The 19670-nt window shown below is 41.7% G+C and overlaps 1 protein-coding gene across 2 annotated transcripts in view; it reads right to left on the minus strand.

The window, feature by feature from the left end:
- Positions 1–19670, minus strand: part of PPP2R5E (protein phosphatase 2 regulatory subunit B'epsilon) — a 274354-nt gene that overhangs the window by 13289 nt on the left and 241395 nt on the right. For both annotated transcript variants that reach the window (XM_033953140.1, XM_033953139.1), the window contains exons 12-13: positions 4232–4359; positions 203–304 (exon numbers count right to left, since the gene is read on the minus strand). In XM_033953140.1, coding sequence (XP_033809031.1) covers positions 203–304; positions 4232–4359 — 230 coding nt within the window. The remainder of the gene's footprint in view (positions 1–202; positions 305–4231; positions 4360–19670) is intronic.

The following is a 19670-nucleotide window of genomic DNA, read 5'->3' on the forward strand; positions in this document are numbered from 1 at the left end:
CTCCACGTTTTCAAAACTGAAAAAAAAGTTAAATACCTGAGATATCTATAAAATCTAAATGCTTAGAAATATAGATTTAACATACTTAAATATCAGGTTAGTAAGCATGCAGAAAAAAATGCAAAGTAATCAATTAAGGATAATGCAATCAAACAAAAAGCTGAACAAAAAACAGCTGACATAAAAAGCTTTAAAAAGTTACCGCTGACGATCTGACTTGTAAGTGGCTGTCAATTCATCGAACAAGGTGCCGTTCATTTCCATAAATGCCTTTAACACATTGTAGACTAGTGCCACAATAGCGCTGTGAAAAGCAACAAAAAAAACAAGTGAAAGGAATCAAAGTGCTTTTTTTCAAGTGAAAACTGTCAATGTGTACTACTACAGTTTATTTCCTTGGTTTAATCAATTCTGTTATTGATTACTTGAAATTAATGCTAGAAACACAGCAGCAGATAAAGACAAACAGCAAATGTGCACCAGTGCAGGCATTTTTGCAAGAGCAATACCAGCAGCTCACTGATTAAAATAAGCATATCCTATTATCCTTTACAAGTCAATTACAAACTTATAGCTCCTTTAATGGCTGACAATTACTGTAAAAAAAAAAAAATCAAATACAAAAGTCAGTCAATTTCTAGCCATCCTTGCTTTTAAAAAACATTCCCCATATTTTCAGATAACTGAATTCACAGGGAGCCAGGTCAAACATGTGACAAGGGAAAGCTAATAGATAATTGGATAGTGTTCAATATGATACTAAGGGGTCCTTTTATCAAGCTGCGGTAGGGGGTTTAACGCACGTTAAACCACCTGCCTGCATTAACCGGCCTTGAGGGTTAGTGCGCGATGAAATGACCGACACGCTAACCCCGCTAGAGCAGCTTGATAAAAGGACCCCTATGTAGTCTTTTTACTAGGTTGCAATAAAAAGTGGCCGTACCCATACCCTTACGCTGGTCTTTCCCGCATATTAAGGTCATTTTTACCACAGATGTAAAGATGGTCTTTTCCTGTTTTTTATTTAAATTAATAACTACATGCTATGTTGCCAACAGGATGCAGTCATTTTGTCAAATTACGTGTGCATTTACCACCACTCTTTTTGCAGGTGGTAAAGGTTTACACACTCTCCATGTGCTAACTAGTTAGCATGTGGTAATGTAGTTACGTTAACTGGTTAGCATAAGAATGTTCCCTCAAATATACAGTATATCTTTTAGCACATGGCTAGCACATACACATTTGGCAGTTACTGCAAGGCACCTGAATGTATCCTGTGGTATGCCATTTTAAGCTGCGTTAGGTATGCAGCTTAGTAAAAGGGCCTTTAAATTTGTAGGGACATGAACATCCACACAACCTTCCCCCTCCCCCCCCAATGATACAGTAAATCTGAGTGGACAAGTCTTCATCCAGATACAGGGTAATTTCATCATTATTATATTTTTCTTTTCTTATGTATTATTTTATATTTGTATTTCTACTTCCCCTGAAGTCTCCACCAATCAAGTTTACCCAAGTGCATTAGCCCCATCCATAACACTGCTCTCATATAACAGTGGTGCCAATCGAGCTCAGATCTCCAGTTCCACAAGTTGTTTGAAATGTAATTTTTTGTCTGCAACGCTGACATACATGTTATGGTCTTGCAACCAGCTAAAACATTTGGCGTACACTTATTTCTCTGCTGTGAGCTGATATTCAGTTGTTTTTGAAGTTTAACTTTGGGCACTGTAGTCCTGCCCAATTCGCCGATTCAAATCGATTCACTTCGGTCAATCAATTCTAATAGATTCGTTGTCTGAGAAAATCGGATTCACTGATTTAGCGACCAATAGCCCTCCCCACTCCTCCCCAGTGAGACCAGACATACTTCTAAGGCCTCCTAAAGTTAGCAGCGGTATCGCTCTGAACAGACTACTCGGCAGCCTGCCCTGCCAGGGCTTTCCCCTCTGCCGTGTCACTGATGTCGTGGCAGAGAGAAGTCCTAGCGGAGCAGGCCACGAGTAACCCGTTCAGAATGATGCCACTGCTAACTATCCCCACTGCTGGTTTAGGAGGCTAACTGTCCGCCTCCCCCCCCCTGCTGGTTTAGGAGGCCTTGGAGGTATGTCAGGTCTGATGATGGGAGAGTCGGTGGGGGTACTGCTACACAGAGGGATGCGAGAGAGGGATGGAAAACTACTGCACAGGGGGATGAGAGGGTAGGACGGACAGAAAGCTGTTACACAGAGGAAAGATGCTACACATGGGGGAGAGAGGAGGAGGAAGAATTGTTTGGGTGGAGGAGAGGAAAGGAGAGATAATGTAGAATGGGGTAAGAGGGGGCAATCCTGTATATGGTGGAGGGGAGGGAGATATGCATGGAGAGTGTGAGAAATGTTGGACATAGGGACATAGGGTGGAGGGCAGGGATAGACGGTGCATGCAGAGACAGAAAGAAATGTTGCACAACATAATGGAGGGGAGGAAGGAAAAGATGCTGCATGGAGGGGTATAGAGATGTTTGATCCAGGGCATAAGGCAGGGGGGGAGAGAGAGAGATGGTAGACAGAGGGAAAGAAACAAATGTTGGATATGGCAGTGGAAGGTAGAAAAAAAATTTATTTTACATTTTGTGATTACAATCTGTCAGATTTGAAATGTGTATCCTGCCAGAGCTGATGTTAGTGAGCGTGAGCTAGGACCTAACAGAGAGGAAAAGACTTGTTTATTCTGTTTACACCATAGCATCAATGTGGGGTTGGAGAGGGAAAAAGGAGGGTGGGGGATGGAAAGGCTACAAAATAAACCTGCCAGAATGTTTGGAAACCCCCCCCCCAAAAAAAAAAAAAAAAAAATCTACACAGATTGGGCAGGAAAAGCAAATCGAAAAGAAAAATAGATTCAATAAGCCAAATCTAATCAAAAAAGTTTTCCCTGAATCAGGCAGAACTAGTGCACAGAGGATGTTTGAGTTTTCCCTTGAAGCAGCCTACACTATTGGCAAAACAGGGTCTCTTTTTGGGAGCTTGGGACACTGAATGAGCAGCAACAAGCTGGATTGGAATGAAGTCTCATTTTTGAGATAAGTCCCGCTGTGAGCACCTGATTGGCAATTTTCATTTTCAAACCATGTTTGTAGTGTGAAGGAGTTTTTTTTAATGCTTATGATAGTATTGAATACCAGCTGAAGTGAAAAGAATGATAAATGCTGCTACATTAATTTGATGCTTTTTTCTCCCTCACATCATTTAATAACAGGGTTTTAAATGTAGTGCTTTTCAGTGACACAACAACTTACTCATCTATATTTGAGTTATTTTCTTTATTTAGATCATCTTTGATATAGACTATGAAAAATGTATAAACCAGTACTTATACACACTTGAAATATTAATTTTTCCTTCTATTAGTACAGATGAAGATACAATCTTAAAAAAAAACCTCATGATTAATTATGACAAGAACAAAATGGAGAAAACCATTGTTTTTGTCTTTAACATACTGCACGTATGATAAACACACACATTTTATATACATACATACACAAATACATATTTGAGTATAAAGATTGACATTACCAAAGCCCGATAATATTCTGTGCAACTTCACATTCTGTATACTCAAAAAGTTCTTAAATTAAGCTTAGTTTATCTTTAACTTGCACGTTTTCAAATACGACACTTGTTATAGACCTGTCACTGCTATGACCTGCCTAAGAAAACAGGAGATGCCAACTTCCCAAAACTTGGAAAGTAGGAAACAACAACGCGAAGCAGACTCTGGTGTCCAGTCACTTTTATTGTATATCAAGACTCGACACAATCGTTTTACGGCCCTTAATGGGCCTGCTTCAGGAGTCTGAAATCTGAGTGATGGTATGTGTACTATTTTTCTAAAAGAATTCACAAACCAATAATGTGAAGGAATAAAAATGGCTCCTTATAGTCAATGTGGCAGTCCTTACAAAGACTTGGCCATCTTTTTCCAACAAGAGTCTTGATATACAATAAAAGTGATTGGGCACCAGAGTCTCCTTCGTTGTGTTGTTTACTGCTATGACCTGCATCAGGAACCCTGGTCTCAACACAAACTCTTAGTAATCCAAGTAGAGATCAGACTATGTGTAATTAACCAACCCTTACTTGATCGAGTCACATACTCAAATTTTAATGTTCTCTTTACACATGAACAAAGAAATGGAATAGTCTATGCAGAAAAGGATAAGACATTTTTTTGAACTTACGGGTTCCAGTGTTCTTTGGAAATCCTATAAAGGCTGGCAAACATTATAGGAAGAATGACATTGGAGTTCTCTTCTATCAAACTCATGATGTATTCATTATTCCAATAATACAGTGCCCTTTCAGCCACCTTTAGGGGAAAATGCATCAAAGACAGTTATAACCTCCCATAAAAACATAAAAGTTTTCAAAACAAACTCGCATTTCATAATTTCAACAAATTAGGATAATAAAGAATTTGATTATACATCACCATCATCAACATAGCCTAGTCATGGAAAAACATTTTCAAAAAGCATTAACTCAGATAAATGGCCATTTGTTTATACATACAATTTTTACACAATTACCAAGCATACACATCTTGTACAGAAAAGTGTAATCAAAAGCATATTAACTTAATTTTACTTTCAAACTTGAAAGATAAATCAAATTTTACAAGGAACACAATAAAAAGGCTCACTTGATCACATACTAGTCCTCTAATCTCGGATCCAAGACTTAAAGAGTAGAGTAAATGAAACTCACATATTTATCAAAGAAAGAACTATAACTACTGTAGAACAGAGAACTAATCCTTATTAGGCGCAGTTGTTATTTTATTCTCAAGACGTTTCATTGAGAGAAAACTTGTCAAATGAGATGGGTCTACAAAAACATATTTCAAAGAGCGATATCTGACTATACACTTGCATAGATATCTCAAAAAGAAAAGACCCCCTATTTGAGTCACTCCAGGTTTCAGAATTAGAAATTCTCTTCTTTTTTGAGTCTCTCTGGAGACATCAGGAAATATCTGGATATGGAATCCCATTAAGTCCTTGGATCTGTTTTTAAAGAAAAGTTTTAGGATCCAATCCTTGTCTGGAGCCAAAGCCACAGACAGCAAGAGGGTGGCTAGTGTAGCCACTTGTCTATCCGATTGTTCAAATATAGCTGAAATGTCCAATGGATCATCCTGAGACTTCCCATCCTTTTCTTTTTTTCCCACTTGGGATTTAACAGCCCTTGTGAGAGGAGGTAAAAACTTTCAGGTATTTGTAAAATCTCCACAAAATGTCGTTTCACCATTTCTCAGGAAGAAACTGATAAGATCTTAGGAAAGTTTATAATTCTCAAATTATTATCCCGACTATTATTCTCTAGAGCCTCCAATTTCCTCCTCATAATTATATTGTCTTTAACCAATTGGTCTTGATTATTTTTTGCTGATGTTAATTCTTTATTTATCTTCTGAGTTCCTACTTTTAACAAAGATATATCTTGTTTTAAGGAATTAATTTCTCCTTTCTGTTCTTTAATTTCTCTGTCCAGATTTTTTATTTGGGGGTTTAAAGAATTACCCAAGTTCACCACCAAATCCCAGAGCACTTCTAGGGTGACTTCTGGGGATTTAACCACTGAAAAAAAATAAATAGCCATTTGAAAATTGCCCACTCTCCCTGTAACTAAACCATGAGCATTGTTTCACAAACTATTGGTTAGGATAGGGATTTAAGGCCTTATTATTTATGTCCCTTATTTGGGAGTCTTTCCTAGCAGTAGCGCATTGACTATGATTAATGGAGCTTCTAGGGCAGGAGCAACAACTGATTGTTCTAATTCTCCAGGGGGAGGAGGAACACAGATGGTGGGTGACGGTGAGACTTTGGACAAAGGAATTGGGAGCACTCAGGGACAGTATGCCCCTCATTACTATGCCACCACAGAATTCTTGCACTAAGAATTGAGATAGTGGTGGGGAGAAGGTACCATCCTCTCCCATTCTGCCCCCAAACTGGTCTCTGGGAGCACTGGCTCCTATGTTAGCAGGCCAAGGTTCCCAGGAGACATGTTAGCATTATTTATGGAGGTGCTGTTAATTTTCCTGGAATAACGCGTCTTGCAAACTTGTCCACTGAGGATGATTTGGGATTTTACCTGCTAGCTTTCTCTCTTTTAGTCCTGCAGACCATATCCGACGAACGGGTTTAAACACCTCTACCAGCAGCTAGAGACTGAGATTAGATGACTTCTAAGATAAGTGGGCTGTACAGTCCCCCTAGACTTCGAATACCCAAGACCACCAATCTGCCCCTACAGAATCACTATTTCTTTTTTGTTTGTTTGGGGGTTTTTTTCATAATGTGGAAGCTCAAGGCCCTAACATCCGTTTTAGTAATAAAGGTCCCCTTGATAGTCCAATCGACCAGATGCTGCTGCACAGAAAGAAATGCCAACTCCCCACTACAAAAGAAATATCACTCTATTTCACCATCCCATGGAAGAAAAAAAAAATAAGAAGAAACTACTAGTCCTCCCTCCCTTGAAAAGAAAAAAACAAAGATACCACACCAACTTTCAAACTCCTCCTAAGCACTGATGCTAACTTTGGGTAGGTCCTGTGCCAGAGAGAGAAAGAGATAATGGACAAACTAGATGGACCATTTGGCCTTTATCTGACATCATGTTTCTATGTAATATGGAGGGACTAAAAGAAAAAATTAGTAAATAAAACCTATTTTCTCCTTTTATAGCATGCTTCCAGACCAGCACAGATGAATGGGAAGTACCAAATCAGTGACCATTATTGGGGGGGGGGAAGGGGGGCGAACAACCTCTGGAGCCCCGACTGAAGAAATTGCTCCACAAAGCCCAAATCCTGTGGCTCATGAACATCCATCCAATAGTGCTGCACAAATCAATGCAGAGACTACCAAATAATTACTCTACAAATATCCAACAGGGGCACCAATGACTGTTCCTCCCAGAAAGCCGCCTGCCCCCTTGTCGAAGGAGCCTTGAGGAAAGCAGGTACCAACTTTTTCTTCAACATATATATGGAATAAATTGTTTTCTTATTATACTTTATTGATTTTTGTTACTAAAGATAACAAAATACAGGAAAATTAAGAAATTGTTTTCTTAACCCAGAGAGCAATAGTATCCTTCTGTCTCTATCTCCCTCCAGCTGTCTGTCTCTCTCCCTGGACCCCCTTTGTCTGTCTGTCTTTCTGTGTCACTCCCTGCCCCTGTGTCTTTCTTCTTTTCTTTCTATCTATCTGTCTCTCTCCCTGCCTCCTATGCAGTAGCATTCTCTCTCACTACTTCCCTGTGCAGCAGCCACAGCAGCATTCTCTCCCCCTCCATTTCCCTCCCCCCACACCACTTCCTTGTGCAGCAGCAGCATTTCCCCTACCCCCCTTTCCCTTCCTGCGGTCTGGCCGGCTCCCTTAGTCCCTTCCCCCCCTCCCTTCATTTTCATCCCGACAAACCTTCCGATTCCAGCAGCGTCTGCAGCACTCTACACAAGCTGCTTCGGGGCCTTCTACTGCCCAGCAAATCAGGGCAGTAGAAGGCCCCCGAAGCAACGTGTGTAGAGTGCTGCAGACGCTGCTTGAATCGGAAGGTTTTCAGGACCCACAGCGAGCTCTGGGGGTTTTTATCCTTCAGGTGACAAGAGCTGCCGCGCGCATGCTCATTCCTGCCTGCGGGTCCCTACAGCGCACGGAAAATGGGAGCACGCAGGTGGGAGTGCGCATACGCACTTAGGGCTTTATTATATTAGATATGACATATGATGTGATTACAATATTCTCTCTATCCCTTCCTCTGTATCTTAATTTCCCTTCTTATCCTTCAGTTCAGTCTCTTTTTTTTCTCTCTCTCTTATCCTCTCTATTGTCCCCCCCCCACACACCTTTCTTTCTGTCTCCCTGGCTTCTCCATCAGCTGAGTTACTTGCCGGATCAGGCGCTTCTCTTTCCTCTTCTAGCCCTGTCCTCAGCCCATCCTTTCCCAACACAGCCCAGAAACAGAGAGGCAGGGACACGGTCGCTGAAGACACTGTGGCTCGCTGCCACTTTCCATCGCATCATCTTACGTCGCGGCCTGCAGCCACCAACAGCTGCCGCAACCGACAACCGCCTCGGGGGATTCTCGCGCATGCGCACTCCTACCTGCGGTGCCCTACAGTGCACGGAAAACGGGTGCATGCAGGTGGGAGTGCGCATGCGCGCTTAGGGCTTTATTATATTAGATAGATGGAAATCATGGGCTGGATTCTCATTTGGAAGGGGAATGAGAAAAGGTTCCATTAGCCCTCAGCAAATGAGAATGCCTATAGCACAGGTGTCAAAGTCGGTCCTCGAGGGCCGGAATCCAGTCGGGTTTTCAGGATTTCCCCAATGAATATGCATGAGATCTATGTGCATGCACTGCTTTCAATGCATATTCATTGGGGAAATCCTGAAAACCCGACTGGATTACGGCCCTCGAGGAGGGACTTTGACACCCCTGGCCTATAGGGAGGAATGCTGAGCAAGCCATGGGATTCCAGGGTAGGTCAGTTCCAGAACCTTCCAAATCATTCTATAAAAGCTGTCTGTTAAGCAGAGAAGGGAAGAAAGATGGATGTTTGGAACTATCTATGACTCATACCAGCTGAAGGAGGAGAAGCCCACTGGGAGCATGTTAAAGAGGTTCTTGGAATAGAAGATTTTGTAAAAGCAGTGAGTAAGACTTGACACGGTCGCTGGAGACACTGTGGCTCGCTGCCACTTTCCATCACGTCATCTTCCGTTGTGGCCTGCAGCCGCCGCCAGCTGCCACAGCCGACATCCGCCTCGGGGGATTCTCGCACATGCGCACTCCTACCTGCAGTGCCCTACAGCGCACAGAAAACGGGAGCACATGCACGCTTAGGGCTTTATTATATTAGATGAAGCGAACTTGAGAGTTTCATCCTTCAAATATATATATGCAACACCTGCCAGACATCCAATTTGCGCAACTGCTGCTGGTCAGAAGAGCTGTCCCAATCACCCAGCACCAAAAGGGACACTGTCTAACATGGAAAGGAGTGACAAACTTGGAAAGGAAAGAGAGAATGGGATACTCCCTAGAAAACTTGAGAAAGGAAGTCTGACAAGAAAAGGTCTAACTTCAAAACATGCCATGCCAACGTGATAGCCACAAAAAATATCATTTTCAAGGTGAGATCCTTAAGAGTACAGCTCTTCAAGGGCTCAAATGGAGGCCCAACCAAAGGCAAGACCAGAATAAGGTCCCAGGCGAGCATCGGAGAGCAAACAGGAGAGCAGAGAAGGCTATCACCCACAAAAGATGGACAACATTTGGATGAGCAGTCAGGTGCTTTCCTTGAACTATTCTCCTGAAAGCTGCCAGGGTTGCCACCTGAACTCGCAACGAAGATCAGGCCAGGCCCTTCTCCAAACAGCCTTGCAGAAAATCCAAACTATGTGCAAAGATGCCAGAAAAAGGGCTACAGATTGAGAACCACACCATTCCTTGAACAAACGCCAAATAAAGACATAAACACAAGATGTGGACAGCCTTCTAGAGCCCAAAAGGGTAGAAATCAACTGGCCAAACAGGTCCTCTCAAGAGCCAAGCTACAAGACAAAAAGGAGCTAGATTAAACAGACAAATGGGATCCTTGAGGAAGAATCAGGAGTAAGACCTTCATGAAAATGTAGGTGAAGACTTCTATGAGACCCCAAAAATTATATTTTGAAGAGAGACATTGTGCTATTGAATTCTAGTTTCTAAACAATTATATCTTTCCCTGTCAGCAAGAAACAATATGCTCTGTAAGAGATTCATCTTTGCCACAAAAAGCTGGCAAGCATCTGCTGACTATTACAACATTGGTTATCTGCTGACGGTAGCAGCCTTGGACATTTTGAGATTTTCCTGAAGACAAACCCAATCAAAGTGTCCTACCAAAAGTTATCAGAAATGCTGACAATCAACAATCAAGCTCAGTAAGGGAGGGGGCCAACTCTCAGAAATTATTGAACTTAGTATTAGGAATGCATTGTTAGGACATAGGTCAGATTTTGACACTAAGTGACATCATGCTTCAATATGGCTCCGTGATAAGTATGTAGACCATACAACCAGTACAACCAATATAAATGATGAATGTAACAAACCAATGGAAAGTGAGTATATAATCTGTAACTGGGTGCTACTCTAGGCTATTGAACTAAAAGTATATAAGTAGCATACCGGTTGCCTTAGACTTTAGGATGGATACATATCAGAGCAGGCCACTTTGTATTTTATCCATTGGCTCAATGTAGAACATAAGAAGTGCCTCTGCTGGGTCAGACCAGAGGTCCATCGCACCCAGCAGTACGCTTGCGTGGCGGCTCAACAGGTCTAGGACCTGTGTAGTAGTCCTCTATCTGTACCCCTCTATCCCCTTTTCCTTCAGAAAATTGTCCAATCCCTTCTTGAACCCTAATACCGTACTCTGTCCTATCACACCCTCTGGAAGCGCATTCCAGGTGTCCACCACCCGTTGGGTGAATGTGCTGTACTATTATTCCATGTAAACTGACTTTTGTCTATTGCTAATAAACCTATATTATATACAGCAAATGGGTTGTTGCGAGGTCAGTTTATAAGAAGGTTAGCACTTCCCTTCTCACCCTGAGTCAAGAAGGAATCATAAAGGAAGATGTAGAGGGAGTCTACCACTCAACGATGGACTAGGTCTCCTTTATCAGGACTGATAAGGCCAATGCAGAGCCACCAGAATCACAAGGCTGATATGGTAGCTGGTGCGAAGGAGAACTCTGCTAGTTAGGGGCCATGGAGAAAAAACATACAGAAGCCCCTCCATTGGCCAAGTCAGAACCAGTGCATCCAAAGCTTCCGCTCAGCAATCTTTGCAGCAACTGAAAAACTGTGGGGTCTTGGTATTGCAAAAAGTAGCCATCAGATCAAGTTTCAAGTTTATTATTAATATTTGATGAATCGCTTATTCGATTTACTAAGCGATGTACAAAATTTTAAAAAAGAAGTAAGTTACAAAAAAGACAAACCAGATAACATAATTCTTGACAATAAGACTAACATGAGTTAGGGTGGAAGGGGGGTAAAGTTACAATTTTTCTTAGAGGAAATAAACAAAAAAGGAAAAAAACAATGGGGAACAGAAAAGATAAAAAAAACCTGAGAACATTGATCTTATCTAAAATTTAAAGGTTAAAAGCATCTTTAAAAAGATAAGATTAAGGATTTTTTAAAAGAGGTAAGATCCTTTTCATCTTTAATGTATTGTGGTAATGAGTTCCACCATTGGGGGCCCATTTCAGATCACCCTGGATTTAGAACATGGCAGCTGAGATAATCTGTCTTAACATTTTCCACCCTACTGATATGCATTGCCAACAGGTCCTGAAGGTGAGCTTCTGTCCACTCTATCAATACTGCCGCCTCATGCAAAGCTAGCCTTGCCTGCTCACATACACTACCATCATATTGCCTGAAAGGACAAACTGCCTTGCCTACCACAAAGTTGTAAAAAACAAGCAAGACCAGATAAATCTTTTTTATTCACAGTGAATTTCATCTGTCATTCGGTTGCCCAGTCTTCCAATTTTCTAAGGTCTTCCTGCAATTTTTGCCGAGCTGCTCCCTTTTCCAGGAGGCCAAAAAAGATACGCAAGAAAGTCATCTGTCAGAGATCGAGAGAATTCCAACTTATACATATTGCACCTCCAACACACACTGATCCAAAATTATTTGGCACAACTCCTGATAGAATTCTCGCAGCCTTGCACCTACCAGTACTAGGGGAAAGACCCAAACACCCTAATTGGGAGAGGCAAGAGGAGGCAGAGTGATATTGCCAGAATCAAGAGGACTGTGTCCACTAAAAATACCAACCTCTGGGGGGGCTCCCTTACCAGGCCTATAATGATGCACCTCACAAAGACTGAACTACCTCTGCTAACCAGCATAGGCCCATATTCCGGCAACTGAGGAACTTTGGAATTGCCCAAACTCTTTAACAGCTTATCCAATTCCTCACCAAACAAAAAAAAGAACCTTTGAATAGAAACATAGCTGAGATTTAGAAGCGGAATCTGCCAACCAGCCTAAGGACCTCCTGGCCGCAATGCCTAATGCCATAGTTTTGGCATAAGAACACAAAAGATCATACATCATAGTGACAGCTAAGACTACAGCATCTGCAATAGGTGGCCACAAGGTCTCCTTGTCCGACTCAGAGATAGGATATAGGTACACCATAGACCAAGCCAGCTAAAAAGGGGCGTCCAGGGATTTCCACTATGCCCGAATCACATCCCTGATATCTTGATGCATAGGAAAGGTCTTGGTAACCTTACAAATCCCCTTAAGAAGCGGATCTACCATACACAGAGTCTCCTTGGGTTCCTCCTCAAAGCGCATGACCAACACCACCTAGTCAATGAAATTGGAGCTCCTCCCTGTGAAAAATACACACTACTGAGGAATCTTTACCCACAGGTGGCTTCGCTATCCAACTCTCAGGTGTGTCTGAATCCTCCAGCCCTAGAAAGAAAAGAACATTTCCAGAGCACTCCTTTTCATCATCAGACCCCAAATCATCATCCTTCTTCCTCCCAGAACAAATGTTGTCACTTAAGAGGAGGAGGCTAGGATGCCAGAGAGGTAGGAGCAGCCACAGGTCCACCAGAACACATCAAATTCGAGAGACATCTGAAGATTACGTACAAAATGCTCTATACATTGTTAGCACAAAATTTGGAAAAAAACACCCCACTGAGGGACTTGCTAAAGGGAGAGGAGCCTGGTTCTGTACAGGAGCTGCAGTCAGCTTGAGGTGAGGAGGCCAATCCAGAACTACAGTGTCTTAAGCCATCGTCAAAATGGTTGTGGTTCTAGCCATAGGAGGAGTTGCCATTACCAAACCTCCTGCTACCGCAGCAGTAAAGGTATCTTCGTGGTTAGAGGAATCCCCTGCCAGAGTTAATAACGTTTCTTGTATACTGGCAGCCTCTGGCTTAGCTAGACATAACTTGCAGGTGCCAGACTGTCAATTCTCCGAAGGAAGCAGGAAGAGCACTTCCAGAGATGATCCCCACTTATCGTGGAAGAAAACGAAAGGAAGATGCACCATCACAGGAGAGCTGGTAAGAGCAAACAGGAAGCCCTTAACAAAGACAAAACGGCTTAAATTATCCAGGAAACAGAAAGGAAGCAATCTTGCCCCAAATTTTGGCTCTAACGCTCCCACAAATGGACACTTTATTATCATCAAGGCAGTTGAAGAGCACACAAAGGTATTCCCTCCCCTCCAAAACAAACATGCAGACCCCTACAGGCTCTTCAAGCAGCTGTCAGTGCACCAGGGCAGAAAGCAAAGCAGCTGAGGTACCTCTTAAAAAAAAATGGGGAGGTGGAGGAAGGGGGGGGGAACTCAGGCCACCAGAGTGTAGCACCCCTGAAACCAAGGAGATCACCGCAGGCCCCCTCAGTCCAGCAAACAACCAGAGATAGAACTGAGAAGAAATCTAAAGCCTCTTTTCTTGGCCAAGTACACCACCTGCTGGAGCTTGAGAAGAGACTGTATTCAGGAAGGACATAAAAGGAAGAAATGGAGGAATAGCATTATATGTTAAAGATCAATATTAAAGCTATAGACCTGAAAGGCATTGTGGGCTACTATAGAAAGAGGAAATGGGAAACCTATTTACACTGTTATTAGTGCTGCCTGATTTCCAATTCCAATCGATTCACTTTGGGTGACTCAATTCAAATCGATTTACCGATTCACTTTGGGTGAATCCATTCAAATCGATTTACCGATTCACTTTGGGTGAATCAATTCAAATCAATTTATTTAAAAAAATAAAAAAAAATATCGGCCTAGCAGATTCGGTGACTCAGGGTTTCTCACCGCTCGTTGGGGGTATGCAGGCTGACCGTTGACCGCCCTCCGCTGCTGCTCCCCACCTGCTCGCCACCGCAACTCCATGAAGGGAAGGACCAGCGTGCAGCGATTACACGCTGCCGGCTGGCCTGGACCTTCTCTCCGACGTCAGAATTGACGTCAGGGGAAGGCTTGTGGGCCGGTGGCGTGCAATCGCTGCATGCTGACCCTTACCTTCCTGGAGTTGCGGCGAGCAATGGACCGGGGGGGGGGGGGAGAGGAGGAATTGATGGCGGGTTTTAGCATGGCAGGGGGGGAAGGAAGGAAGAGGGCACTAACTTACATAGGAAAGAAGGAAGCAGGGAAGGAAGGGGCACTAACTTATATAGGAAGGAGGGAGGAAAGGGGCACTAACTTACAAAGGAAGGAAACAAGGAGGGAGGGAAGGGGGCACTAACTTACGAAGGAAGGAAGGAGAGAAGGGGGCACTAACTTACATAGAAAGGAAGGAGAGAGGGAGGAAGGGGGCAGTAACTTGGGACACAGAAAGGAGGTAGGGAATAGAAAGGGATAATTGTTGGGCCTGAATGAAGAAAGAAAGATTGGATGCACAGTCAGAAGGAAGTGCAACCACAAACTCATGAAATCACCAAACCAAGGTAGGAAAATGATTTTATTTTCTGTTTTGTGATTACAATATGCCAAATTTGAAATATGTTATCCTGTCAGAGTTGGGGTTAGACCGCAAACATGAGCTAGGATTTAAAAGAGAGAGGAAAAGTCTTTTTTGTTTACACCACAGCGCCAGTGTGGGTAGAAGAGGGCAAAGGGGGTAAAGAGGCTATAAAAGGGGTGAAGAGGCTATAAAATAAACCCACCAGGATGTTTGGGGAAAAAAAAAATAAAAATGCCCAATTGGGCAGGAAAATTGAATCAAAAAATCGATTCAATAGGCTGAATCGAATTAAAATTTTTTTTCCTAAATCAGGCAGCTCTAGCTGTGATATATAGGCCTTCCACACAGGCAGAAGCAGCAGACAGATTTAATTGAAGACATTCACAGTATGGCTATGAAAGGGGAAACACTATCTATCTATGTTTATTTTTATTTATTGTTTTAGTATTTATGGACCACTTATAGCCTAAGTAGTTTATATTCAGGTACTCAAGTATTTCTCCCTATCTGTCCTGGTGGGTTCACAATCTAATGTATCTGGGGCAATGGAGTGTTAAAGTGACTTGCCCAAGGTCACAAGGAGCAGCTTTGGGCTTGAACCTGTCACAAGGTAAAATACAATGCAGATCTGATTTTGAAACTGCATACAGTGACAAATATGTCTATATTTTTGTATGTGCGAGAAAAGACCTCAGAGACCTTAAAAATTAGAACCTGTAATTTTTCTAGTTCTTGAATGAGGTCAAATCTCAATCATTGGTCAAAAAACTCCCAATTAGCATTCTTTTAATTTACATTTTTTATGAAGAGATAAAACGCTAATTTTTTTTTTTTTGGGGGGGGGAAATAATTTTTATTGATAATGCAGCCAAAGCCATAACAAGGCACAAAAGTCATAAGACAAGGTTATAAACAGGCTGGGAAGGGGAACAGTAAACCAACAATAGAATCCACAAGGGCTAGCCCGCAACAGAATGCCCACAGAAAGCGAGAGTATAGGGGCAAGTCGGGGAGCAGACTCCCTGGGTCATCGAGCGATATAGCAGATATCCCCATTTTAATGAAGAAACACTTATTTTGTTTGTGAAAAACGGTGCGCCTGAATGCCAGCACTTCCTCTCAAACCCAACGGGGCCTCAGTTTCACCAATAGCAGAGGCTTCGTCAGGGGTTCTGGTGCTGCACCTCTTTAAATAAGGCATAAATAAATATAGAAATAAATCTTATCTAAATTATCTCTTAATCAGTAAGAATGTGACAAATTTAAATGAAATGGAAATCCCTTCTCTTTAAAACCTGCTCACGGTCTTTTCTAGTGCTTTTTGTGGAGTGAAAGGATGTATATGGATGAAAGCCACAGAGACACTTTGAATGAAAACAGTTTAGATAAAAATCAGCATGTTTACTTTGCTGAAACAAAAATAAACTTAATTGTTTCTCCTTAGTGACTTAATCTTTCAATTACAAATCAATTCATGTTGATTTTTATCTAAACTGTTTTCATTCAAAGTATCTCTGTGGTATTCATCAATATATAACCTTTCACTCCACAAAAAGAACTAGAAAAGACCGTGAGCAGGCTTTAAAGAGAAGGGATTTCCATTTCATTTAAATTTCTCACATCCTTACTGATTAAAAGAAAGAATTTAGTGGAGTTCAGTTTATGATCTCCCATTGAAAACTTGAGTCATTAATGAGTAACAATTAAGTTCTTTTTTTGTTTTGGCAAAGTAAATTAATGCTGATTCTCATTTAAATCTTTTGTAGTTAAAATATCTCTGGTTTTTATCATTACACATTATTCCACTTTCACATTCACTCATAGGCATCGGAACAGGGGGGGCCAAAGGGGCCATGGCCTCCCAAAAATTGCCCAACATTAGGCGAGAGCAATCAGGGTAGCTGCCCTATCTCCTGCCATAGCCTGCAAGCGGCTTTGCCCATGCTCTGGGCTCTAACGCTGTGTTTGCCAGCTTCCCGACCCTTCTCCGACGAAACCGGAAGTTACGTCATGAGGGGGGAGGGAGGAGAAGCAAAGCTGGCAAGCACAGTGTTAGAGCCCAGAAGCATGGACAAAGTCGCTTGCTGACTAGGGGGTCGGCGGCAGGAGATAGTGCAGGGAGGGAGGCATTCAACTCGGGAGAAGGAAGACCAGGGAAGGGAGAGGAGAGGAACGAGAGATGCCAAGTCCATGGGAGGGAGGGAAAGGAAAGGAGATACCAAGGGGAGGGATGCCAGGGCATGGGGGGAGGGAAACTAAGGAGACAAATGCTAGACCAGAGGGAAAGGAAGAAGAGGAGGTGCCAGAGCACGGAGAGATAGGAGAGGAGAGAGATGCCAGGGCATGGGGAGAGGAAAGGAGATAGAGATGCCAGACCATGGGGTGGAATGGGAAGGAAGGAAAGGAGAAGAGAGAGATGCCAGAGCATAGGGGTGGAGACAGAAAATGGAGAGGGGGTAAAGCTGAAATGAATCATGTACAAAGGAGAGAAGGGGCACAGGATACACAGTTTGTTGAAGGGACATAGAAAGAGGGAAGATGCCTTATGGAAGAGAGAGAGGGCAGACACTGGATAGAAAGGGTAGAGAGGGCGGACAGTGGATGGAAGGGGCAGAGAGAGGATGAACAGTAGATGGGGTAGAGAGGGCATATAGTAAATGTATGGTAGTTCTGCTGTTTGATCTTTTCAATGGGAAGATATAACAGAAAAAAAAATAAAAAATCAAACAACCCATGAGTAGTAAATCACCTAAACTGGATGGCATACATCACAGAGAACTGAAAGGCTCAAAAATGAAATTGCTGACCTATTAATAATTCATAACCTAAAATGCTTTACAGTAGCTAAAGTTTGGATGGAAGATAACTTGATACCAATTTTAAAATAAAAAAGAATTCTAAGGGCAACCTAGGAAACTACAGACAAGTGAGCATGATATTAGTGCTGAGAAAACTGGTAGGCACTATTATAAAGAATAAAATAATTCAACATGGAGGTAGTCATGGTTTAATAGGACAGAACCGATATAAATTAACCAAGAAAATTGATGCCTGATTTAATCTGCTTTTTTGTTGGCTTTTAGTCATGAACAGACATGTAGATAAAATATATCAGAAAATATATAAACAGGAAATACTCTCTTATGCAGAAAGGGAACAGACTGAACCTACAATTTTAGCACAAAAAGTGGAGAAAAAGACCTCAGTACATCCTACACAAAACTAATATAGCATAAGCTTAATATAGCGTAAGCTAAAAAACAGCAAATGCAGCTTAATCATAAGTCAAAAAACTCCACTCAACAGTTTCAATTCATCAAAACAGTCTGAAACCACCTTCGGGGCAGATCAGAAAAAAATAGTAACACTCTCTCTTCCAAATTCATAAAGATGCAGGAAAAAAATCCAGCACTTATCTTAAAAGCAAAATCGGCCATTCCTCCTCTTAGTAATCAAATACTGCACACTGTATCTTGAAAAGAGTACTCTGTTTTACAATTTGCGTCTTCAGGAGAAATCCACAAGAGGACTGCATAGCAGCAACAGATCATCTTGAGTAATTGCTGTTTATATATTTTCTGGGTTTTTTTCTACTCTTGCCTCAAAGATATTTTTCTGTGTGTTAAGATAAATTATATCAGTCATCTTAATCTGGATTTTCAGAAGGCATTTCAGGAAGTCCCTCATGAGAGGTTCCTGAGGAAATTAAAAGTCACAAGATAAGAAGCATTGTCCTGTTGTTAAAGAAAGAACATAGAGAGTAGAGTTAAATAGTCAATTTTCTCAGTAGAGAAAGATCTGTACTGGGATTGATATTTAACTTGCAAAAGAGAATAACGGAGGTGATCAAATTAACTTGGAAAAGAGAATAACGGAGGTGATCAAATTAACAGAAGAGACAAAATTATTCAGAATTGTTAAATCTCAAGCCAATTTTGAGAAATTGCAGAAGGACCCTGTATGTAAAACTTGAAGTGGAAGATGAATTTTAACATGGACATGTACAAAGTGAAGCACTTAGCTAAGAATACTCTAAACTCTAGCAATATGATAACAGGTTCTTTTTTTTTTTTTTCTTTATTTAAATTTCCAAAATACATTTCCAAGCATAATCATCTTGAACAGAAAGATTGACAGAAATAAAATCACAAATCTAAGGAAAACACCAAATCAAACTTCAGGAAATCAAACAATTCTATCATTCTCAAGTCCTCATTAGAGATTCCAAGATTCTTTAAGTGACTAAACATAATATAGGGACCTTATATTAAAAGAAGAAAAAAGACAGCCTATAAAACTTGAAGTGGAAGATGAATTTTAACATGGACATGTACAAAGTGAAGCACTTAGCTAAGAATACTCTAAACTAAAGCAATATGATAACAGGTTCTATATTAGAAATCAACACCTAAGAAAATAACTTAAGAGAATATATTGAAATCTTTGACTCAGAATGCAGTGGTGGCTAAAAAACAGAATGCTGACTTATTAGGACAGACAGAGAATAAAATACAGAATACCATAAAGCATAGTTACCTACCATTAACAGGTGTTATTCAGGGACAGCAGGCAGGCAGATATTCTCACACATGAGGTACAGGCAGCCAACCAGTTGGAAATTAAGAACATAAGAAATGCCTCCGCTGGGTCAGACCTGAGGTCCATCGCGCCCAGCAGTCCGCTCACGTGGCGGCCCACCAGGTCCAGGACCTGTACAGTAATCCTTTATCTATACCCCTCTATCCCCTTTTCCAGCAGGAAATTGTCCAATCCTTTCTTAAACCCCAGTACCGTTCGCTGCCCTATAACGTCCTCTGGAAGCGCATTCCAGGTGTCCACCACACGTTGGGTAAAGAAGAACTTCCTAGCATTCGTTTTGAATCTGTCCCCTTTCAACTTTTCCGAATGCCCTCTTGTTTTTTTATTTTCTGAAAGTTTGAAGAATCTGTCCCTCTCTACTCTCTCTATGCCCTTCATGATCTTGTAAGTCTCTATCATATCCCCTCTAAGTCTTCTCTTCTCCAGGGAAAAGAGACCCAGTTTCTTCAATCTCTCAGTGTATGAAAGGCTTTCCATCCCCTTAATCAGTCGT

This window comes from Geotrypetes seraphini, chromosome 7, assembly GCF_902459505.1.
Source record: "Geotrypetes seraphini chromosome 7, aGeoSer1.1, whole genome shotgun sequence".
In the NCBI taxonomy this organism is placed as follows: domain Eukaryota; kingdom Metazoa; phylum Chordata; class Amphibia; order Gymnophiona; family Dermophiidae; genus Geotrypetes; species Geotrypetes seraphini.